General features: G+C 42.5%; 1 protein-coding gene across 13 annotated transcripts in view; it reads left to right on the top strand.

Moving 5' to 3' along the window:
• Nucleotides 1–20,009, top strand: part of SEMA6A (semaphorin 6A) — a 176,674-nt gene that overhangs the window by 109,269 nt on the left and 47,396 nt on the right. For all 13 annotated transcript variants that reach the window (XM_083576612.1, XM_083576617.1, XM_083576616.1 and 10 more), the window contains exons 5-10: nt 481–543; nt 1,351–1,452; nt 6,980–7,070; nt 10,127–10,246; nt 12,274–12,362; nt 13,290–13,507. In XM_083576612.1, coding sequence (XP_083432738.1) covers nt 481–543; nt 1,351–1,452; nt 6,980–7,070; nt 10,127–10,246; nt 12,274–12,362; nt 13,290–13,507 — 683 coding nt within the window. The remainder of the gene's footprint in view (nt 1–480; nt 544–1,350; nt 1,453–6,979; nt 7,071–10,126; nt 10,247–12,273; nt 12,363–13,289; nt 13,508–20,009) is intronic.

Raw genomic sequence — 20,009 nt, 5'->3', positions numbered from 1 at the left:
GCAGATAAAACAGATTTTGTTATAGATGTACACACATTTATTGCAAATAAAACACAGATTTTCACACACACATATACAAATACTTATATATGTAAATATTATTGCATTATATGTATACATTATAATTATAATACATTATTACATTATATTAGTATTACATTATACAGTATTACAAATATTACATTATTACATTATATTAACAAGGAAAACATGAATATGCAACCATTTGTTAATGTTTTCCTCTCACCAAATTGGCTTGTTTTCAGTGAGGTGTTTTCAGTTTGCAGGTACCATTCAAAGCTTTCCAAGTGTTCTGCATCTGTGGTGTTCCATTGTTATGGTAAATTAACCATAGTCAAAGTGCAGAAAGCTTTCAATAAGCTTAGATTGAGAAGTAGTTTTCCTTAGGGAACTCTTACTTTTGAAATCAAACACAACAACCTCTGGGCTCTTAATTGATTTCTTCCTTGATCCTTGCAGAAATTGACGTGGAAATCCAGGCAGCTCGATGTAGACACATGCAGAATGAAGGGAAAACATAAGGTAGGTAATTTTCATTTCTCTGGCAGCTGCCAGTTTTGTTTAGCTTCTTGACTGTTATCTCAGACCACTCTCTGTGATGTGGATCATGCCATTCAGCTAGTAATTGCTTCCACACACACACACACACAGCCCGCCCATCAGCTTATTGAAGACTTTAATTTGCAAAAATAGTTTGCTTCTAATGTGATGAAACATTATGACAGCAGACACAGCAACATCGTAAAATGCTTAGGAGCCACCGGGATTGGGATTCAGCAAGGTGTACTGACATCATTCAATGCTATATTGAGGAGCTAAGCACAACTATTCAATTTCCATTGGTTGCTGGCATAATAGTGTGTCTAATATATGTGGCCTTTTTCTGGGTATAGGGAGGCAGAAATGATCTTAGACAAATGTTATAGTAATGCAAGATATGATTAACTGTGGATAAACCTAAATGAAATATAGTCGGCTCCATTTTTTCCATTACATCCTGAGCTCTCTTTACTAAGCTGGTACTTACTAGCAGTGTCATTTACCATAGTGTAGGAAAGTGAAGTACTGAGGTCCTATTCTTGAATTAAAGACTAGCATTAAGATTCACTCCATCTAATGAACATCAGCAAAGAGGAGCAATATGATAGTCTCAGGTCCTAACAGCCAATTTGTTTGGTTAAACAACCATTTGGTTAAGCCCGTTTGTACTGGTCAAACAAATATTTTTATTTAACTGTTGTAGCCATTTTGCAAGGAAACCTGAAAGTGTTAAGAAGAACAGCAATGTGTTCGCTGAAATAATATTTGTGCTCTTCTTATTTTTTGCAGGATGAATGTCATAATTTTATTAAGGTTCTTCTAAAAAGAGATGATGATACATTATTTATTTGTGGGACAAATGCCTTCAGTCCCTCCTGCAGAAATTATAAGGTATGCATTGCATTTTTAAAGAATGCATTAATGACTGGAAAGATTTTACCGTAAATTATTATAATGGCTTGAAATCTATTGGTATCAGCAGAACTACATTTGACTAAAATGCATTCAGCATTTTTTTTGTGTGTGGCAAGGCATCCCTCCTAGCCTTTGGTCTTCCTCAATACCAAAAATAAAATACATGACAACCAATATTTGGGTGAAATCAGGCCACAACTTTATTGACAACGGATGTAAGAGGTTTGGCATAGGCACTGGGTAGATGCCACCCATTCCGGCCGGCCGGCCTGCCTGCCAGAAGAACTTGAGTTTTGTGGTCAACCGGAAATGAAGGAATCCTTGACCTACATCAAGGGGTAATTTCCCCCCCCCCACTAGATTGTACCTGTGCTGTGGCCCTGCGCCCCCACCCAGGTGACTGGACAGAAGCATCTCCCCTGGATCCCTTTAACAGGATACGCCACTTCAGAGGGGCCAGGCAGAGGCTGTAACCTCCTCTCCAACCAAGACTACACCTGTCCAATTCCAGAACCGCCAAAGTTGTGACAATTGCTATGAGGATGGCGAAAAGCCAATTTGCCAACTGGGGAAATTCCAGCCTGGCCCCAAATACGGCGACCAACTATGCCATAGCAAGATTGGGGAGAACAACACGCCACAGCAATACAGTGGTACCTCGGGTTAAGAACTTAATTCGTTCCACAGGTCTGTTCTTAACCTGAGGTACCACTTTAGCTAATGGGGCCTCCCGCTGCCGCCGCGCCACTGCTGTGTGATTTCTGTTCTCGTCCTGAAGCAAAGTTCTTAACCCGAGGTACTATTTCTGGGTTAGCAGTCTCTACCCCAGGTACCACTGTATATAAAGGGTGGGAGGGTGGAAGAAGATCCAACAAATGGTGGCTGTAGAGCAAGTCATGTGCGTATGTAATATAAGTGCACCTCCTAGTAGCCCGTGCTCATTTGCGGTTCGCTGATTAGACAAGCAGGCGGGACCAAATACCCAAGCAGCCCAGAGGCTTCCTTTGCTGCCTGGGAAACAGCCACTGGTGCTTCCCTTATTGGATCCCGGCGCATGGAGAAATGCCAGCCTGCAATGGTGCCCACCAGGGAGGGTGAGCTGCAGGCTAGGTAAAGCAACAGAAGACTGCCTTGTGAGATGATTCCATTTATCTGCTCTAGTTTGACCTCCCTCATCCTGAAGTTGGGTTTCCACTTGCTGTTGTGCTGAGAGCTTTTAGACATACACAGATCCGTTGCTCACACAGCTGCTTCCCTGAGATTGAATGGGAAAGCCTTCGCTCACGTGGAGCTGCATGTGTGTATCGGAACCCTACAGAGTTTTGGATTGCAGAATGTAGGTTTAGTCCCTGTCTGAAATTAAGGTGCGCCTGAAGCAATTTAGGTATCTTTCGCAATCCTCTTGAATCAGTATTTATTGCTGCGTAAGCCCGATAATACTTTGTACTCACTTGGAAGACTATCTTACCGCTTGGTACAGTCAAGTTATTCCCTTGGTGGTTGTTAATTAAAATGTTCAACTCTGACAGACCTGAAAGGAGATGCCTGAAGCTAAGGATTTGTAGCCATCTCAAGCATATGGAAGTAGGAGCCTGGCTGTGGTGTTATACCCAGCCCCGCCGTTGCGAATATAGGCAGCGAAGAGGTTGGTACAGCAGGAAACTGGCTCACTTGAAGAGTGAAGTGGTCAGCACTGATCAGCTGCTGCTGTTCAGCTACTCAGATCATCTCAGAAGAAAGCAAGTTTTGGCACCAAAGTTCATTTCCCTTCTTACCTGAGCACAGCAGTGACTCTTGGTGCGCAGAAATTCAATTTGTATCTTTTGCAGTTACTCATCATTTTGGTCCTAGGTGTTCAGTCCTGGAAGGAACACTCTTTGCAGTCATTGCAAATGTTTTTTTGCCGCTTTAGATCTGGCTGTTAGAAACTGAGGCACAGTGAAAAGCACATTGTGCTTATAATTTCTCTTTATTTGCAAGGCCCCTCTCCAGCTCCTCTCCTGAGAGCAGAGAAGGTTTTCTCATATATACTAATAGCCAACTCGGCTGGTGAGCGCCAGCATGATTATAGGACTACTGAGAAAGAAGAACGAAGGCACATTCTGCAAAAACCCAAGATCTGCAGATATAGAAAAAGTTTGTAGAGAAAAAAACTGAAGGCAACGAAAAACCCTAGAACAACTCAGTGAGGACTGGGCTTCTCAGATATCACAGAATGTTGAATGACCAGAGGATAGGACAAAAAACTGGAGGGGTGAGGAGGATAGAACAGATTATTTTGAAAGAAAGAATGGCTGGCTGGCGCTCTGAGCAGGAGCTCTTGACACTCTTGCTGCTATAGCTAGGTTGTTATAAATGGAAGAGAAGAACAACTATAGTAGCAACCAGAGCTCTAGGATTTATAGTAGGATCTTGGATGTCATCTGCTTGCTTCAGACATGTTAACTTAGCAACGGTGAAAGCTTTCACCAGCTTTGTGTGCTGACAAATCTAAGCTGTGCCTCATAAAATCCTCAATTACTGCTATAGTTCAAATCCGCATGCATGGGGTTTATGGAGGAGCGAATGAAAATACTACATTGTGGGGGGGGCAGGTATCTAGCGAGCAAAAGTGAGGCTACAGCCCAGTTAAATAACTTCAGTCAATTAAAAACATTTTTAATCAGTTAATCTGTTCATTAAAATTGTATATTCACAATACTTTGGAAATGATTTTAAAAGTGCAACATTGACGCACTCGATACTGCATCCATCTCCCCATTAGAGGAACTCTAGATGTGATCTGTCTTAAATAATTTAATCATAGAATTGTAGAGGTGGAAGGGATCCCTGGGGTCATCTAGTCCAACCCGCTGCAATGCAGGAATCTCAACTAAAGCATCCATGACAGGTGGCCATCCAGCCTTGCTAAAAAAACTTCCAAAGAAGTAGAGTTCACCCCCTTCCAAGGGAGTCCATCCCGCTGTCCCAACAGCTCTGACTATCAGAAAGTTATTCCTGATGTTTAGTTGGAATCTCCGTTCTTGTACTTTGAAGCCATTGGTTTGGGTCCTAGCCTCCAGAGCAGGAGAAAACAAGCTTGCTCTATCTTCCATGTGGTCATTGAAGATGGCTATCATTTGTCCTCTCAGTTTCCTATTTACCAACTCCCTCAACCCTTCCTCATCAGGCTTGGTTGCCAAACCCTTTGTCATCATGGTTGCCTTCCTCTACACACATTCCAGCTTGTCATTATCCTCCTTAAACTGTGGTACCAAGCACTGGACACAGTATCCCAGGTGTGGTCTGACCAAGGCAGAATAGTGCGGTGCTATGAGTTTCCTTGATCAGGACACACTTCTTCTGTTGATGTAGCCTAGAATAGCATTAGCTTTTTCACTGCTGCGTCACACTGTTGACTCACGTTAAGCTTATGAGCTATTAAGACCCCTAGATCCTTTTCACATGTACTACTGGCAAGACAGGTGCCCCCCATCTTATATTTGTGCAGCTGCTTATTCCTGCCAAACCTTACATTTGTCCCTAATGAAATCCATTAGGTTGGTTTTGGTCCAGTTCTCCAATCTGTAAAAAGAGGAAGGGTTGTACCCTTATCAAGCCGCAGTAAGATAGAACTCTTAAGTAGGTATGATTCTTTGCATTCTAAGAGGGTGTGATTCTTATGGGCATATGGAGTACAGATTATTGGGTATGCAAAGTGTACCTAGTCCCTGTCTTCTGCAATATGCATCCCTTGTAAGAGATGATTGAAAATGGTCTTGTTGGGAAGATGGTTTTTTCATCTGGATAAATGGCATACTGCAGTTCATATTGACTACTCTGCCACAACATACATCTCACCATGCATCATCTTCGCTGACTTCATATTTACCATACCCAACACATAGCTAATATTCTTTGGTTTCAAGTACCACATCAAGCTGATGTTACTTCAGTCCTCAGGTTCTCTCAGTGTGAATCAAAGGAAGCTGTAGAGAATTCAGAGGAGACACTCAAGCTTCTCCTTTGTTTCTTGGGGTAGGAATTATAATTCCAAAACCAATACACATCTTGCCATATTGCCGATTATCTGTAGTTTATCATTGTGGCAACTCTACATTCCCCCAAGACCCTGATTGCTCTGACACTCTCAAGCACTTCATGGTTTCATAGATGATCATTCTCCTCCTTCCAGCAAACCAAAGAGCAGAGTAGAAGGCTACAAGCTTAATTCTCTGTCTTACATGTAGAGAGGCAGTTATTTTTCTTGAATTTGGGGAGTCATGCAATGATATAGTTTGGGAAACTGTGCTTTATTCCTCACTGTAATAAATGTGATAGACAAACCTCAAGGAGTCCTCCAGCTGGGAAGCCATATTTCTTGTGCAAATACAGATATAGATATTGTGGAATCATGTGGGGAATATAAATGGCCTTCTTTTATTGTTTCTACAGATGTTTCATTCCCAATGATATATGGGCCCAGTTTGGTTTCCACACCTGTTGCAGTGCTGTCAGAAAGCCTGCACTCAATAACATCTCAGGGGCCTTCAGAAGGTCACTGGAGCACCTGGGCTCAGCAGTGTTAGAGCACTTGACGTGCGCTGGCCTGATGCTACTGTCGTCCCTTGGGCATTGGAAGCGAAAGTGCAGATGGGCCCAGAACACTGTACTCCAAGCAGAACTCCTTTCCTTTTTACAATTATTTTAAACGCTTTTCCATCCTAGGATAAACACAAGCGATTCCCTTCAGAAGGTCTAGAGAGGAGGAGATACAAGACAGGAAACAAATGATGACAAATCACCCATTGCTTTGAAATAGGCCTCTCAATACACGGGACTGGAATTTGATTGGATGCGACTGGTGGTGCTTAGATGGCTGATTATCCACACTAGCGTTTCAAACTCTGTATCTTATGCTTGAAGTAAATTGAATTTGCTAGATAGATCCAAGAACCCACATAAAACAAAAGTCACTGCTGAGTAATCCTGAGATACATGAATCTTAGGCCCATAGGCTCTGTACTTTTCCCTGTAGCTTCTGCTATAAACCTGCTGAACTTCTGCTTTGTGTTGAGCTGGTTATTTGTATAATTACGGCTACCCTATGGAGAATTAGTTTCCCAAGGGTTACACTTAAGGCTGAGATTTACAAGTACTTCGCAGATTAATTCTTGACAGGCAGAAAGAGGATTTATGCATGACACCGACTCCAACCAAAATATCAAATGTCTTTCCGAAAGGGAAATTGCAAAAAAAGAAAAGAGAAGCATGATTCTGGTTATAAATAGTATGAGGAAAAGAGGCTCTTTTGCAGTAAAAAAATAAATAAATGGCAAGCCGTGCTCCACATGATTGCAAACTGTGAAAAAGTAGGTTAATACCATAATTTAGCTGTGTTCTTAAAACACAGTAAAAATGTCTGCAGATAAAGGAAGAAAAGGAACTCTGAAAGGAACTCCACGAGTGTTCATTTAGTCTGGTTTATTTGCTTCTAAAGGGATTCTGCTATTTTGTTTTTCAGATGGATACTTTGGAGTTTCTGGGAGATGAGTTCAGTGGAATGGCCAGGTGTCCTTATGATGCAAAGCATGCCAACGTTGCGTTGTTTGCAGGTAATAAAGCAACAGAAAAAATAACACACTGTATTACAGTTTTGTGCTTACTTTAGTACAGTTATGATGCACATCCACAAGGTAGGTAGCCATGTTGGTCTGCCGTAGTCGAAACAAAATAAAAAAAATTCCTTCCAGTAGCACCTTAGAGACCAACTAAGTTTGTTATTGGTATGAGCTTTTGTGTGCATGCACACTTCTTCAGATACCAAGGTGGTGAGTTTATGAACAATAACCTATAGTAGAAGTCAGGAGGAAATAATTAGCTTCCAACGTATCATGTAGCTTGGGACTAATGAATGGATGGTGACCTATTCAGACCTCTCTGTTTTGCAAGGCATTATCTGCACTTGTATGTATAAAAGGAAATAGTGTTCTTTTTTATGTAAATAAATTTTTATTGATTTTATGATTTCAGCTTCAACATTTTGCATCAACAAGAAAAGATAAGAAATTGATACAAGTAAAAAAGAATTTTAAAAAAGTAAAAGTAATCATATAACATTCACTTTTTTTGGAGGTTCTTTTTAACCTCCTGACTTCCCTCCGTTTACTTTCCTGGTTCATAAATATATACATTTTCTGCATAATTATACTTAAGCCTCATTTTCTTATCCTCATATTGTAACTACATGCCATCAAACTTTAGTATTTTAATTCAGGTTTCCTTTCATAGATTTTATCTCATTTTAAACTACTTGCAAGTATTTAATCAAAGCCTGCCAACGTTTCTACTTGTTTACAATATTTTTGTACATATACAATAAATGTTTGCCATTCTTTTTAAAATTTCTCATTATCATAGTCTCTGAGCTTTTCTGTAAGTTTAGCCATTTCAGCAGAGTCCATCAGTTTCAATTGCCATTCTTCTATTGTTGGTATCGTGTCTTCCTTCCATCTTGGGGCTAGTAAAATCCGGGTTGCTGATGTTGCATACATGAACAATTTCTTATTTTCTTTTGGTATTTGAAAAATAGGAAATAGTGTTCTGATAGAACACAATGTCAGGGTGAGGCAGAACATCTTTTCACATCCTGCCTTCTGAAAGCCCATGATAAAACAAAATATTTCACATGAACTGTAGTAATAACCATTCATTATGTATGGTTCCACACTTTGTGGGCTAAAATAGAAAGGAGAAAAAAAGGACAAACCTGGTGTGATTCAGCTTCCTGGTGTTTTGTTACCAGCTGTGGCAGGGGAGGGGACTCAACCAGAGTCTGTGGGTTTAATCATGATTTATTATGCATGCAATGAAATGCAATTAACTCTTCTTTTTGCAGTAGTTTAAAAATTGAGTGCTTATTAGAGGGGTTAATTTGGGCCATTGATTATAGAATGGCATTTTGGAAATTTGTGCCTTATAGATTTTAGATTAAATTGTCTCATTACGGAAATTGTGTTAGCATGAACCCCAATGATCCCATTTCAAATTTAGCTGTAGAATACGCAGTAGTATTGTGGAAACCACCTGGGAAAACCTTTGGGATGTTTTTTTCCCCCAGCAGGTGCCTAGCACCAGAAGAAGCAGGGTGTCTAACTACTATGTCCCCCACTCCCTATTAAAAATGTACTAGATTGCATAATAGACTAAAGGTAAAGGTCCAGTTGTGGACGACTCTGGGGTTGCAGCGCTTATCTCGCTCTATAGGCCGAGGGAGCCAGCGTTTGTCCGCAGACAGCTTCCAGGTCATGTGGCCAGCATGACTAAGCCACTTCTGGCGAACCACAGCAGCCATGGAAATGCTGTTTACTTTCCCGCCGGAGCGGTACCTATTTATCTACTTGCACTTTGACGTGCTTTCGAACTGCTAGGTTGGCAGGAGCAGGGACCGAACAACGAGAGCTAACTCCGTCGCAGGGATTCGAACCGCTGACCTTCTGATCGGCAAGCCCTACGCTCAGTGGTTTACACCACAGCGCCACCCGCATCCCTGCATAATAGACTAACCTGCGTTAATTCACAAAACACAAAATCCTGAATATTTGAAATCATCCAACTTTTACTCCAATCTGGATTCTTGATTACTTACCTGCATACGACATTGTTGCTGTTAGACAGTAATTTTTTTAGTGGCATTGTTGTAGAACATATCTTGATACTTCTTCCTGCAGAGGCTGTGTCCAAAACAGTACGATTGCCACATGTTCATCCAGTCCTGTTCAATGTAATCATATGCACATTTACTTCGGAGCAAGTTCCACTGCATCCAATGGCCCTTACACGCTAGGATTTCAGCCTTCATTTCATTTCTAAACTATTTTTTAACCAGAGCAAATCTGCAAATGTTTCTGCACCCTCTTTTCAGAACTGCGGCAGTGCATGATTTATTTCTCCTGATAAAGTCTGAATATGTTTCAAACCTATTAGTTTGAAAGGATGCCAGTGCAAGTAGATAAATAGGTACCACAGTGGCAGAAAGGTAAACGGCATTTCCGTGCACTCTGGTTTCCGTCATGGTGTTCTGTTTTGCCAGAATCAGTTTAGTCATACTGGCCACATGACCCAGAAAGCTGTCTGTGGACAAATGCCAATTCCCTCGGCCTGAAAGCGAGATGAGCGCCGCAACACCATAGTCACCTTTGACTGGATTTAACCGTCCAGGAGTCCTTTACCTTTTTTATGTTTGATTGCATATCTGTTTGAACACACACACACACACACACACACACACACACACACACACACGTCAGGGGATATATATCAAAGTCAAAGTGTATTCTTCTGAAAATTATTTCAAAATGCCATATTGGTTGCACAAAAGGTCCAGTCAGATACCACATTCTTTTATGCAGTGACTCAGTCGGTAGAGCATGAGATTCTTAATCTCAGGGTCATGGGTTTGAGCCCCACGTTGGGCAAAATATTCCTGCATTGTAGGGAGTTGAACTAGATGACCCTTGTGGTCCTTTTTGGATTGTTTTCGATAGCCTGTTTCAATGATTCCTAAGGAAAGATAAATGAACTCTTCTTTCACTCTGTTTCTCTCTGTTGTTTTCTGTCTCTGCCTCTCTCTCTCTCTCTCTCTCTCCTTCTTTCATTTCCACCTCTGAAGAGGGAAAACTGTATTCTGCCACTGTGACAGACTTCCTTGCAATAGATGCGGTCATTTACCGGAGCCTTGGAGACAGCCCAACTCTGCGGACAGTCAAACATGATTCAAAATGGTTAAAAGGTACGTAAACTGAAGCAGGGAGAGGAAGGGCAGCACTTTTGATTACAGTCTTAGATTCCTGACAGACCTTGCTGTGTTGTTTTGCTTTATATTTACTGTGCTGTTTTGCAGTCCAGTCCTTTAGTGATTGTTACAAATAAAAGATGTTCAAAGCACATGTCGGTTGTACTTCATTTCAGCAAGGGTAGAGGGCACTAAATTGCCTTCTTTACTGGTACATTTATTTCACTCTCCCCACCCCCCACCCCCCCGAGTTGCTAGATATTGATAGAGCCACCAAGAATAGGTTGCATCCAATTTACTTTTTTAAAGCCTGGCTATTTCACCATGCTGTGGAAAAGATAGAGATTCGGAGCAGGTAAGGAGCGTTTTGAAGCCGTGGTGGTGCCATCAGCCCTTCCCTCCAATTGGGCTAAGTAACTATCAACGCTTTATGAGGTGTAAAGAATTTGTTCTGTGGTCTTAAGATCCATCAATAAAAATAAAATAACAGAACTTCCATTTCATTGTCATGAAGTGCTGAATGGGTGCTGCTGAATTAGGCAATTTGTATGTTCTAAATAGCCTCATTGTTAAGAATGTTGCCATTCATTCTTTTCCAATGGCCTTATGAATGGGTGACACATTCTGAGATAGTGAAAAGGGGGCTTTTGCTTGTAGACAGAAATGCAAGAGGAGGGGGAGGGAGGGAGAGAGAGAGAGATCAGTGTGAAAATGATTCTGTTATATCCAATCTTTCTTTGAAAATTATTGTATTTTTTATAATTAGCAAGCATTTTACTACTTCTCTATGTGACTATAGGCAATGCTGTTAATTCTCCGTGGAAGAAATACCACTGCTTCTGCAAATAAAAAGACCCCAAATTTTGTATTCAGAGTAAATTAACGCAAATGGAAGACTTGTATCCCCAGTTTATTGCTATGCATGATTTTTCCTGCCTTCAGGGTTCTTTTCCTCAAGGCAGAGGACAAGGCAGTGGAACAATGGGACCCAGGGATAGGAGAAAATGAGCTGTGAAAATGCTTGGGGACCAACATAGGGCCCTGAACCCCCAGGTATCAGCCAAGGGAGCCATTGTTTCAGAACCTTCAGTAGTTCTCCATGTATATAAGAACTGGAGAAGAAGGTATCTTATAAACATGTGAGTTTGGTTATCAAAGGGACATGGGCGGTGCTGTGGGTTAAACCACAGAGCCTAGGACTTGCCGATCAGAAGGTTGGCAATTTGAATCCCTGCGATGGGGTGAGCTCCCATTGCTCGGTCCCTGCTCCTGCCAACCTAGCATTTCGAAAGCATGTCAAAGTGCAAGTAGATAATTAGGTACCACTCCGGCGGGAAGGTAAACGGCGTTTCCGTGCACTGCTCTGGTTCGCCAGAAGCGGCTTAGTCATGCTGGCCACATGACCCAGAAGCTGTACGCCGGCTCCCTCGGCCAATAAAGCAAGATGAGCGCCCCAACCCCAGAGTCGGTCTCGACTGGACCTAATGGTCAGGGGTCCCTTTACCATTACCTTTAAATATAGCAGCAACCCCACTCCCTCACTTTCATTGCATGTAAGTGGGAAAGGCCTTTAACTCTGGATTGCTCGTTTCAGCCCAGTTCTCGCACAACACTAAGCCGAACTGTGGCTCAGCACAAATAAGGAAATTTGTCCCTTTGTGGGTAGCATATACAGATCCTGACTCCATATGCTGGTGTTTTTGCAACCATTCTATGCTATAGGGCAGGCATGACCAACCAGTCAGTCACGATCTGCTGGTCAATCGGAGAGTGTTCCTGGTCGATTGCAGGATCCTTAGTGATCGGCAGCCAAGAAAAAAGCTCAACAATTCTGGGCAATGACAATGGGGTAGATCACTGCCAGTTTTATTATACTGGGAGTAGATCACAGTCTCCAGAGAGTTGGACATGCCTGCTATAGGGGAACAGTCTTCCTGCTTAAACAGGGAGTTAAAAACCCACACCAAATTGATGTGTTTTGCTCATAGTTCCTTGTTTATTTGTACCCTTCGTCTTTCTTGCAGAGCCTTACTTTGTCCATGCAGTGGATTATGGCAACTATATCTACTTCTTCTTTCGAGAAATAGCCGTGGAGTATCACAGCATGGGGAAGGTAAGGGGCAAAAATATATTGTAGGCCAGCGTGAGTTAGGAATGACCTTGAAATGAGAGCTATAAATCATAATGGCAAGGTCATTGTTTTGAGAGGATGCTGCTGCTGCTGCCAAAGGTTGGTTGGAATACAGCATTGCACTCTGCCTTGGATATAAAACACTGGCTTCTGACGGCAACAAGAGACACAGGGCTTTTCTTCTTCTCCTCCCCATTAAGCAGGAAAGCATATGGCAAATTGATTTAATTCAGAGCTCCAAATAATCATTACAAGCCTGACTTTAAAGCAAGGAAGCAGCTGCATTTGGAGAACAGCAGAAGTAAATGGGAAGGAAATTTCAGCCTTGCTGTATCATAAAAGCACAATGGAAGCCTTATTGACAAGATGTATATATTTTATATAAATAAAAAAGCACAATAAATGTATTAAAAAGCTTGCAAGGTTAAAAAGGAGACAGACATAAATAAAGTCCTGATGACGCTTGCATACTTTAAAGAAATGCTTGGGACAGAGGAGGCTAGTGGTTTAGGCTGCGTGGATTGCAGATGTAGAATGTGCTTTTGTTTGTCGAAAGAGAAAGCTGAGTGGTCTGCATAGAAATGAGTTTTATACAAGCTGAGAACAGTTCTCCTGAAGGATTTATGGCTGTGTATGAAATGTCACCAGCTTATCTTTCTTAGTAGAGAGTTCCAAAGCCGAATTTTCTTCTGTTTGCTATTTGTCACAGATTATGGAAAACATGGGATCAAACCAAGCGCCAAGTGTTGCCATTTCTGTCTGTATATATATATATATATATATATATATATATATATATATATATATAAAATAGGGAGGTGGGTAGAAACAGAACTTCAGCAAAGTCTTTTTGATGAATAAATAGTTCAGTTTCTTTATTCCCCCTCCCCACACCTTCCCCATCTCTAGGTAGTTTTCCCCAGAGTAGCTCGTGTGTGCAAGAATGACATGGGTGGATCCCAACGAGTGCTAGAAAAACAATGGACTTCCTTCCTGAAGGCACGGCTGAACTGCTCTGTTCCTGGCGATTCACACTTCTATTTCAACATACTGCAGGCAGTTACAGATGTTATCCATATCAATGGTCGCAATATTGTCTTGGCCACCTTCTCCACCCCTTACAACAGGTAATTTAACTAGTATCATTGTTGCTTGCAAGTTTTTGAATTGAATTGCTCCTGAATCCCACAAGCTTTTCGAGTCTTCTGCCAGAACTATGGAAGCTAGGAAGGGTGGTTGTGAATGCAAAGTAGAGGAAGTTGTAAAAAGTCTTCTATTCTATAGTTTCCCAGTGTATTTGCCTATTTAATTATTTAAGCTGTTTATATACCACTTAACTATCAAAATTTCATCACTGGGAAAAGTCTGCAGCCTGGTTCAGACACAATGGCAAAGTATTTTCCTGCTAGATGAACAAGTTCTATGTGTTTTAATCCTCCTCCTACCACCCTTCCCCTCTTTCACATGTTACAGGAGGAAACCGATAGCATCTGTTTTTCATTTTTAACTAACTGCAGTTTCCAGTAATGTCTAAACTCTGGGAATTGTGATTTATTAAAGTATGAATGATGACAGCAAGCTAGATTCAGAGATTCTGGATTGATTCTGGTTGTTCAACTGGCAGGAGTTTAACCAAGCCATAGTTTGTTGAGCTCTGATGTTGTGGGGAATGTGGTTTGCAGAAAACCCAAATCAAGAGCATTCAGTGTCCTCCTCCTGGACTATAAAAGAGGACCAGTGGGGAGCATGTGAGCCTGAAAATTGTGGAGACTCATTCACATAATGGAAACCATATTTTTTTTAAAAAAGTACATGTGAACCAGGTCTTTGAGAATTCTATCTCATCTTTTTGCACTTTTGTGACGGCTTCATAAAATTGGCACAATTTTCTCAGTGGTTTTGGAGAATCCAAAGGATATCATTCCCATTACATTCCCATGTTTTCCCATTGTCTTGTCAATTCTCCAAGTGCTCATTTTTAACATGGGGTGGAATCGCAGTACAATTTTTGGAGGTGTAGACCAGCTTAGCCCTTCTGCAGACTAGATGAACCTTGGGGTCCCTTCCAACTCTATGATTCTAGGAGTGTTCAGCGACACACACAGTGATCTGACTGGTCCTTTCACCGCTCTTTTCTGCTTGCGTCTTGCATTACATGACTGGGCCTTTGCCATTATCTTTTCTGCAACATGAGCCCCTCATCAATTTTAAAAGCTATAGGTCAACATCCAACATTGCATGTACAGACTTCCCCTTTCTCTCCCTCCACCAAAGCCAGTGTGCCCCCCAATGTATTCAGTAGGGTCCCTCAACCATCCCGAGTAGATAAGGGGGAAGAGAGAGGCATCCAGCTGGAGGTTAAATCTGGCCTGTACATCCACTGTGTACATTCCACAGACAGACAGACGTATGCTGATGGATTTGACTCACAACCACAATCTGTTCCAGAGGCCCGTCCTTATGGCGAAACGGTCGCTGGGAGAGGCGCCGTTGTGCACAATTGCCCGCTCTTGCGCAGGTGCGAACGGCGGCAAACCCGCCAGTTACTTCCAGGTTTGCCATGGTCGCAACTTGGAACATCCATGAGTGGAGGCAGTTGTAAGGAGAGGTTCTACTGTATCTCTTTTTTCAAGGAAGCTTAATAGCGTGCGCACTCACACATTTCTTTAGAAAAGCATTGCACTGCAACCACTCATAAGCCACTTTCAGGGTGGGAAAGGTTGCACTTGGGTACATGCAGTTGAGTGATCCTCTTTAAAAGAAGCCATGAGAAAGAGCAGTGAGCATCAGTACAAGTGTCATCAGAGGCAGACTGAGTGGAGCGGGGCGGGTTTGGTCGCACTGGACGCAGAGCTTTGGAGGCATAGTAGGGGATACCAGAACTATAATTTAGAATGGAGTGCAAGAAGCAGGGAGGGCACAGAGGGCACTACTGAAATGTGATACCCCAAGCTGCGCCACTGAATGTCATATACCAGGGGTCAGCAAACGTTTTCAGCAGGGGGCCAGTGCACTGTCCCTCAGACCTTGTTGGGGGCCGGACTATATATATTTTTTTGGGGGGGGGGTGAACAAATCCCTATGTAAGACAGAGTTGTTCCGCCTGGCCTTTGGCTTGGAATCAGCTTGATTCCCTCCCCCTCTTTCCTTTTTCCTTTCTCCTTCTGTGATGGAACTCCTATTTGGGGACTCCCCTGGCTTTCTTCTGGCCCACGTAGGACCAGTCTGGATAATTGGCCTTGGTGAAGACTTGACGTTTTCATCCCAAAAAAAGTTTTTGATTTGAGTTTCTACTGAAATGAGGCTGCATTTTTATTTTTTATTTTAATCTTGTTTTTAAGTTGTATTTCAATAAATTGTTTTATATCTGGTGTTAGCCACCCTGAGCCCGGTCTTGACTGGGGAGGGCGGGGTATAAATAAAATTTATTATTATTATTATTATATGCCCCACAAATAACCCAGAGATGCATTTGAAATAAAAGCACACATTCTACTCATGTAAAAACACACAGATTCCCGGACCACCCGTGGGCCGGATTTAGAATGCCGACTTGCCCTAGCCAGGCATTATGGGGTGCTCATGGGCAAATTATTATTATTATTATTATTATTATTATTATTATTATTATTATTATTCCCTACCTTTTCCCCTGACGGAACTCAAAGCAGCTTACATATAAAAATAAAAACTGCTAAGAACATGGGGGGGGAATCATTAAAAAGCAATTAAAACTATATAAAACTGAATGGCTTAGGCCATTGACATGATCACCCCTGAATGCCCTCTCCCACTTTGTGGCGCCTACTTGGCTCTCTGGTATACTCCAGAGCTTAGGCCTAGGAAACAAGCTAGGAGACGGATCAAACACGGGGAGAGGAAATATCTGGTTGAATGCAAGTCTACCTAGTGGCAGTAAAGGCAGCCAAGAAGACATACTTTGCTGCCTCCATTGCATCCTCACTATGCTGTCCACCAGAGCTTTTCCTGGGTGGTGTGGGGCCTCTTACAGTCTGGTCCAAAGGATGTGGTAGAACTGACAGTAGCTCTCTAGGACTTGTTTGCAAAACCTTTTGAAGACAAAATTGCTTGCATCCCACTGCAGATGACTCTCACAGGGCTTTCCGACAACTAGTCCTGTTGTGTTGGATGAGTTTCAGTTAGTAAGGCTCATTCAGCCCAGTGGGAAACAACAGCTAAAGGGTTCTAGTGAGCAAGCACCCATTGTTCACTGAGCCACTTTGTCATGACGCTTCCACTACTGGTAGCATCTCTTGATCAGCAGGGTCAATAGAGGTGGCGAGAGTGGAAGCACATGTGATACCCGTATCCCCTTTCCCTGATGCCTGACGGTGGAAAGGCGCCCTCCTCAATCTGTGCTCGTGCACATTGTATGAGCTGCATTGGGAGTCCACACATTTCACACCAGGAGGCATGTTCCAGTTTTGCCCTTGGTGAGATTAAGCGAAGGATTCCTAATTCACCTGCTTCTGCTGTGACTGGGTGAAACAGTCCTCAGAAACGCATTGGGGAATGCCTTCTACTCCAGCCCTGTTTTGAAATGAATAGGGCTCATGAAACAGAACGGAACAGCACTGCTGAGTAACTCCAAAGCATTTCGACAGGACAGATTCCTAACAGATTGTACTCCCTGTGATTCAGAGGGAAATAAAGAGTGCCTGCATGCCAAGTAGGAATAATTCTCTCTCATGATAGATTTGAGTTTCCTTTCTGTGAATGGATGCCTCTTCCTTTTCCCTTGCAAGGCACCCAGCTCAGCAGATGGCCTGAGCCTGGCGAAGTCCTTTCCTTTCTGCTGCAATACGAGTCATAAATAAAAGTAACAGGGCCCATTATTCCGACACCCATAGTTTTTTAGGTCAGCTAATAAAAGACTTTTACAGCATTCACCTCATCTGTTAAGAATTTGTAAGTGCTGGTATATTACCACACACTTTCAGTAATTTATGGGAACATGCTAAGATCTCCAGTTGCTAAGGTCTCCAGGAAACTTTGGCAAATATGCTAATTAAAGTAAAATTGCTCCTGTGACAACTGGGGCCTGTTTCCTTTCCCATGCTTTCTATTAGAAGGGGCATTTGATGGAAGAGGGAGAGCCTGAGTTCATGCATTCAAGCTCTGCGTTGGCTACCTGGAGTCAAAGGGTAAGCTCGGCACTGTCAAAGGGAGGCCTCCTGCTACTCGAAAAAAACGAGGAGAAGGGGCAAGGCAGCGAGGCATAATAGCTACTATTGACAACCAAATTAGAACAGCTGCTTTGGGAATGATTCAGCCATGAACTGAAAATACAGCCAACACGAGAAGTAAACACGTTTTATTTGCAAGAAAATCAGTGTTGAGAATAACGTGTGTAGCCAAAGGGGGATGGGGGTGGGGGAGGAAGCATTTAAAAAAACCAAAAACCCTCAATAGGTTGAAGTCTAACTTTCTCCTGCATTTTCCTAACTGTGTCCTTAGCAACATTAAAATGCTCACAGTGTAAACTTTCATTAGCTCTGTTATTCCTTCAGGGCACCCCACCAGCCCGTTTTCCTTTCCCTTCAGCTATTATTGGGGCGCTTCCAGCCTGCCGCTGTTTTCGAGTGGGGTTCTAGAACATAACCAGAAAATTTAGGTTGTCACGTTATAGTTGATTGGGAGGGAAGTCTTGTTCAACAAACCTCACTTTCGAAGGAAAGAGTAAACAGGTGGGTCTTAAGTAGCTGACAAAAGATGTAAAGTGTTAGTGCCAGGCACACCTCTTTAGAAAGAGAGTTTCACAGTTTTAGGGCCAACACAGAGAAGACCCTGTCATAAGCCACTGCCCCCCCCCCCCGAGTCCCTGAGGGAGTAGCACTACCAACGAGGCTTCATCCACTAATCATAATACCCGGACTAGCACATACAGTAGGAAGTGCACCTTCAGATATCTGGGGCCCAAAGGACTTTATACATTAAAGAAGGCACCACAAATTGGGCTCGGAAATGGATAGTGCTAATGTTTCAGGACGGGGCTCACAAGAGTCCCTACAGCCATTCTGAATCCCATTCTAGCTGCCACATTCTGCACCATTTGCTGCATCCATTTTGAAGGGCAGCCCCACACAGAACACATTGCAGCAGTCCAGTGTGGAGGTTCCCAGAGCATGGAGTACCATGGCCAAGTTGTCTCTGTCCAGGAGGTTTTGTGGTTTGCACACTAGATGTAGCTGGAAGTAGGTTCTCCTAGCCACCAAGGCCACATTGTCATTGAATCCAGGAGAGAATACACACCTGCTGCTTCAAGGGGAGTCCAGCCGTGTCCAGAGGAGGCCATACTATGTTCTCTGGCTGCAACATTTGCTTAGGTTGCCTCAGTTAAAGCAGCTTCATCTAACTGGCAATCAGGAACAGGCCACATCGATTTTGGTCCTTTAGCAGTACAGACACTTTTCCTGAAGTTGGACCAAGCTGCCTAATTATTAACAGCCATTCTATAAACACAAGCCGGAAGCAGGTTCTGCGTGAACCTGCTTCTTAGTAATATGTGAAGCAGTCTTAGGCCGCTGGCATGCTGCATTGTGGATGTGGACCACGTTGTAGTGAGTGACACTGTTTTTGCTCTCTGATCATAGAATTGCAGGGTTGGAAGGGATCCTGAGAATCATATAGTCCACTACAATGCAGGAATATGCAGCTGTCCCATACAGGGATCAAACCTGCAACCTTGGCATTATCAGCACCACGCTCTCACCAACTGAGCTATCCGGCTATGCATATACCTGGCACGACGCAGGCACAGTTATAAGCAATGCAGTTTTGCCAGTGTGGGTCTGTCACTAACTCTCTCACTGAGAGAAAGCCACTGTTCCGCTAATAAGTTTTATGTCTGAGTTTAGGCAGCACCCTATGATAGGGTAGGGTTGTAATTAAGTCTTTCTAATATATGTCTTTCCACAAATGATGGAAAGCACCATCATGACTATTTCTCAGCCGATGAGTTTACACGGCAACCCAAAACTTGACTGAATGTATATAAGCAACCCTGAGATAAGAAAATGCCACCTTCATCTTTCACTAATTTTCATTCCGCGTATTTCCACTTTTGGATAATCAAACCATCTACTTAGCATTCCGTTTTAGCTTTCTCATGTAGCAGCGTCTTTTATATCTCTTCACATCCAAAAGCCAAATTCCAATGGTTGGATGTAGGATAATAACTCACCACCTTAAATTGGGATTATGACTCAGCCAGATGGTGCTTTGCTATCTGATCAGAAATCATATCGCTTAAGTCAGACACAAATGTACTACGGTAGATCATGTGTAAACAACAAAGGCAGACCAATGAATAAATCATACCTGAAAGTCATTGACTAAGGGAAACATCCGAGCCCTTCCAAAAGTGTTTGTGTAAGACTGTAATTATATTTAGTGATTGCTACTATTAGGTTACATGTAAATAGTCTGGAAATTCAAATTTAAACTTTAGTGGGTGTAAGGCAAAGCTGCATTTCCTTCTGCAAACTCTTTATAGTTGACCGAGTTAAGCAAATTCCTGCTCATAGGAACTCAGCCAGAAACATACAGGAAAATCGAATGATTTTTCAGAACCGCAACGGATGGGTAGGTATTTTTGCTGAACTTTTG

The sequence above is a fragment of the Podarcis filfolensis genome (genome assembly GCF_964270895.1).
Source record: "Podarcis filfolensis genome assembly, chromosome: 11".
In the NCBI taxonomy this organism is placed as follows: Eukaryota; Metazoa; Chordata; class Lepidosauria; order Squamata; family Lacertidae; genus Podarcis; species Podarcis filfolensis.
This window is presented reverse-complemented; position numbering and strand designations above follow the sequence as displayed.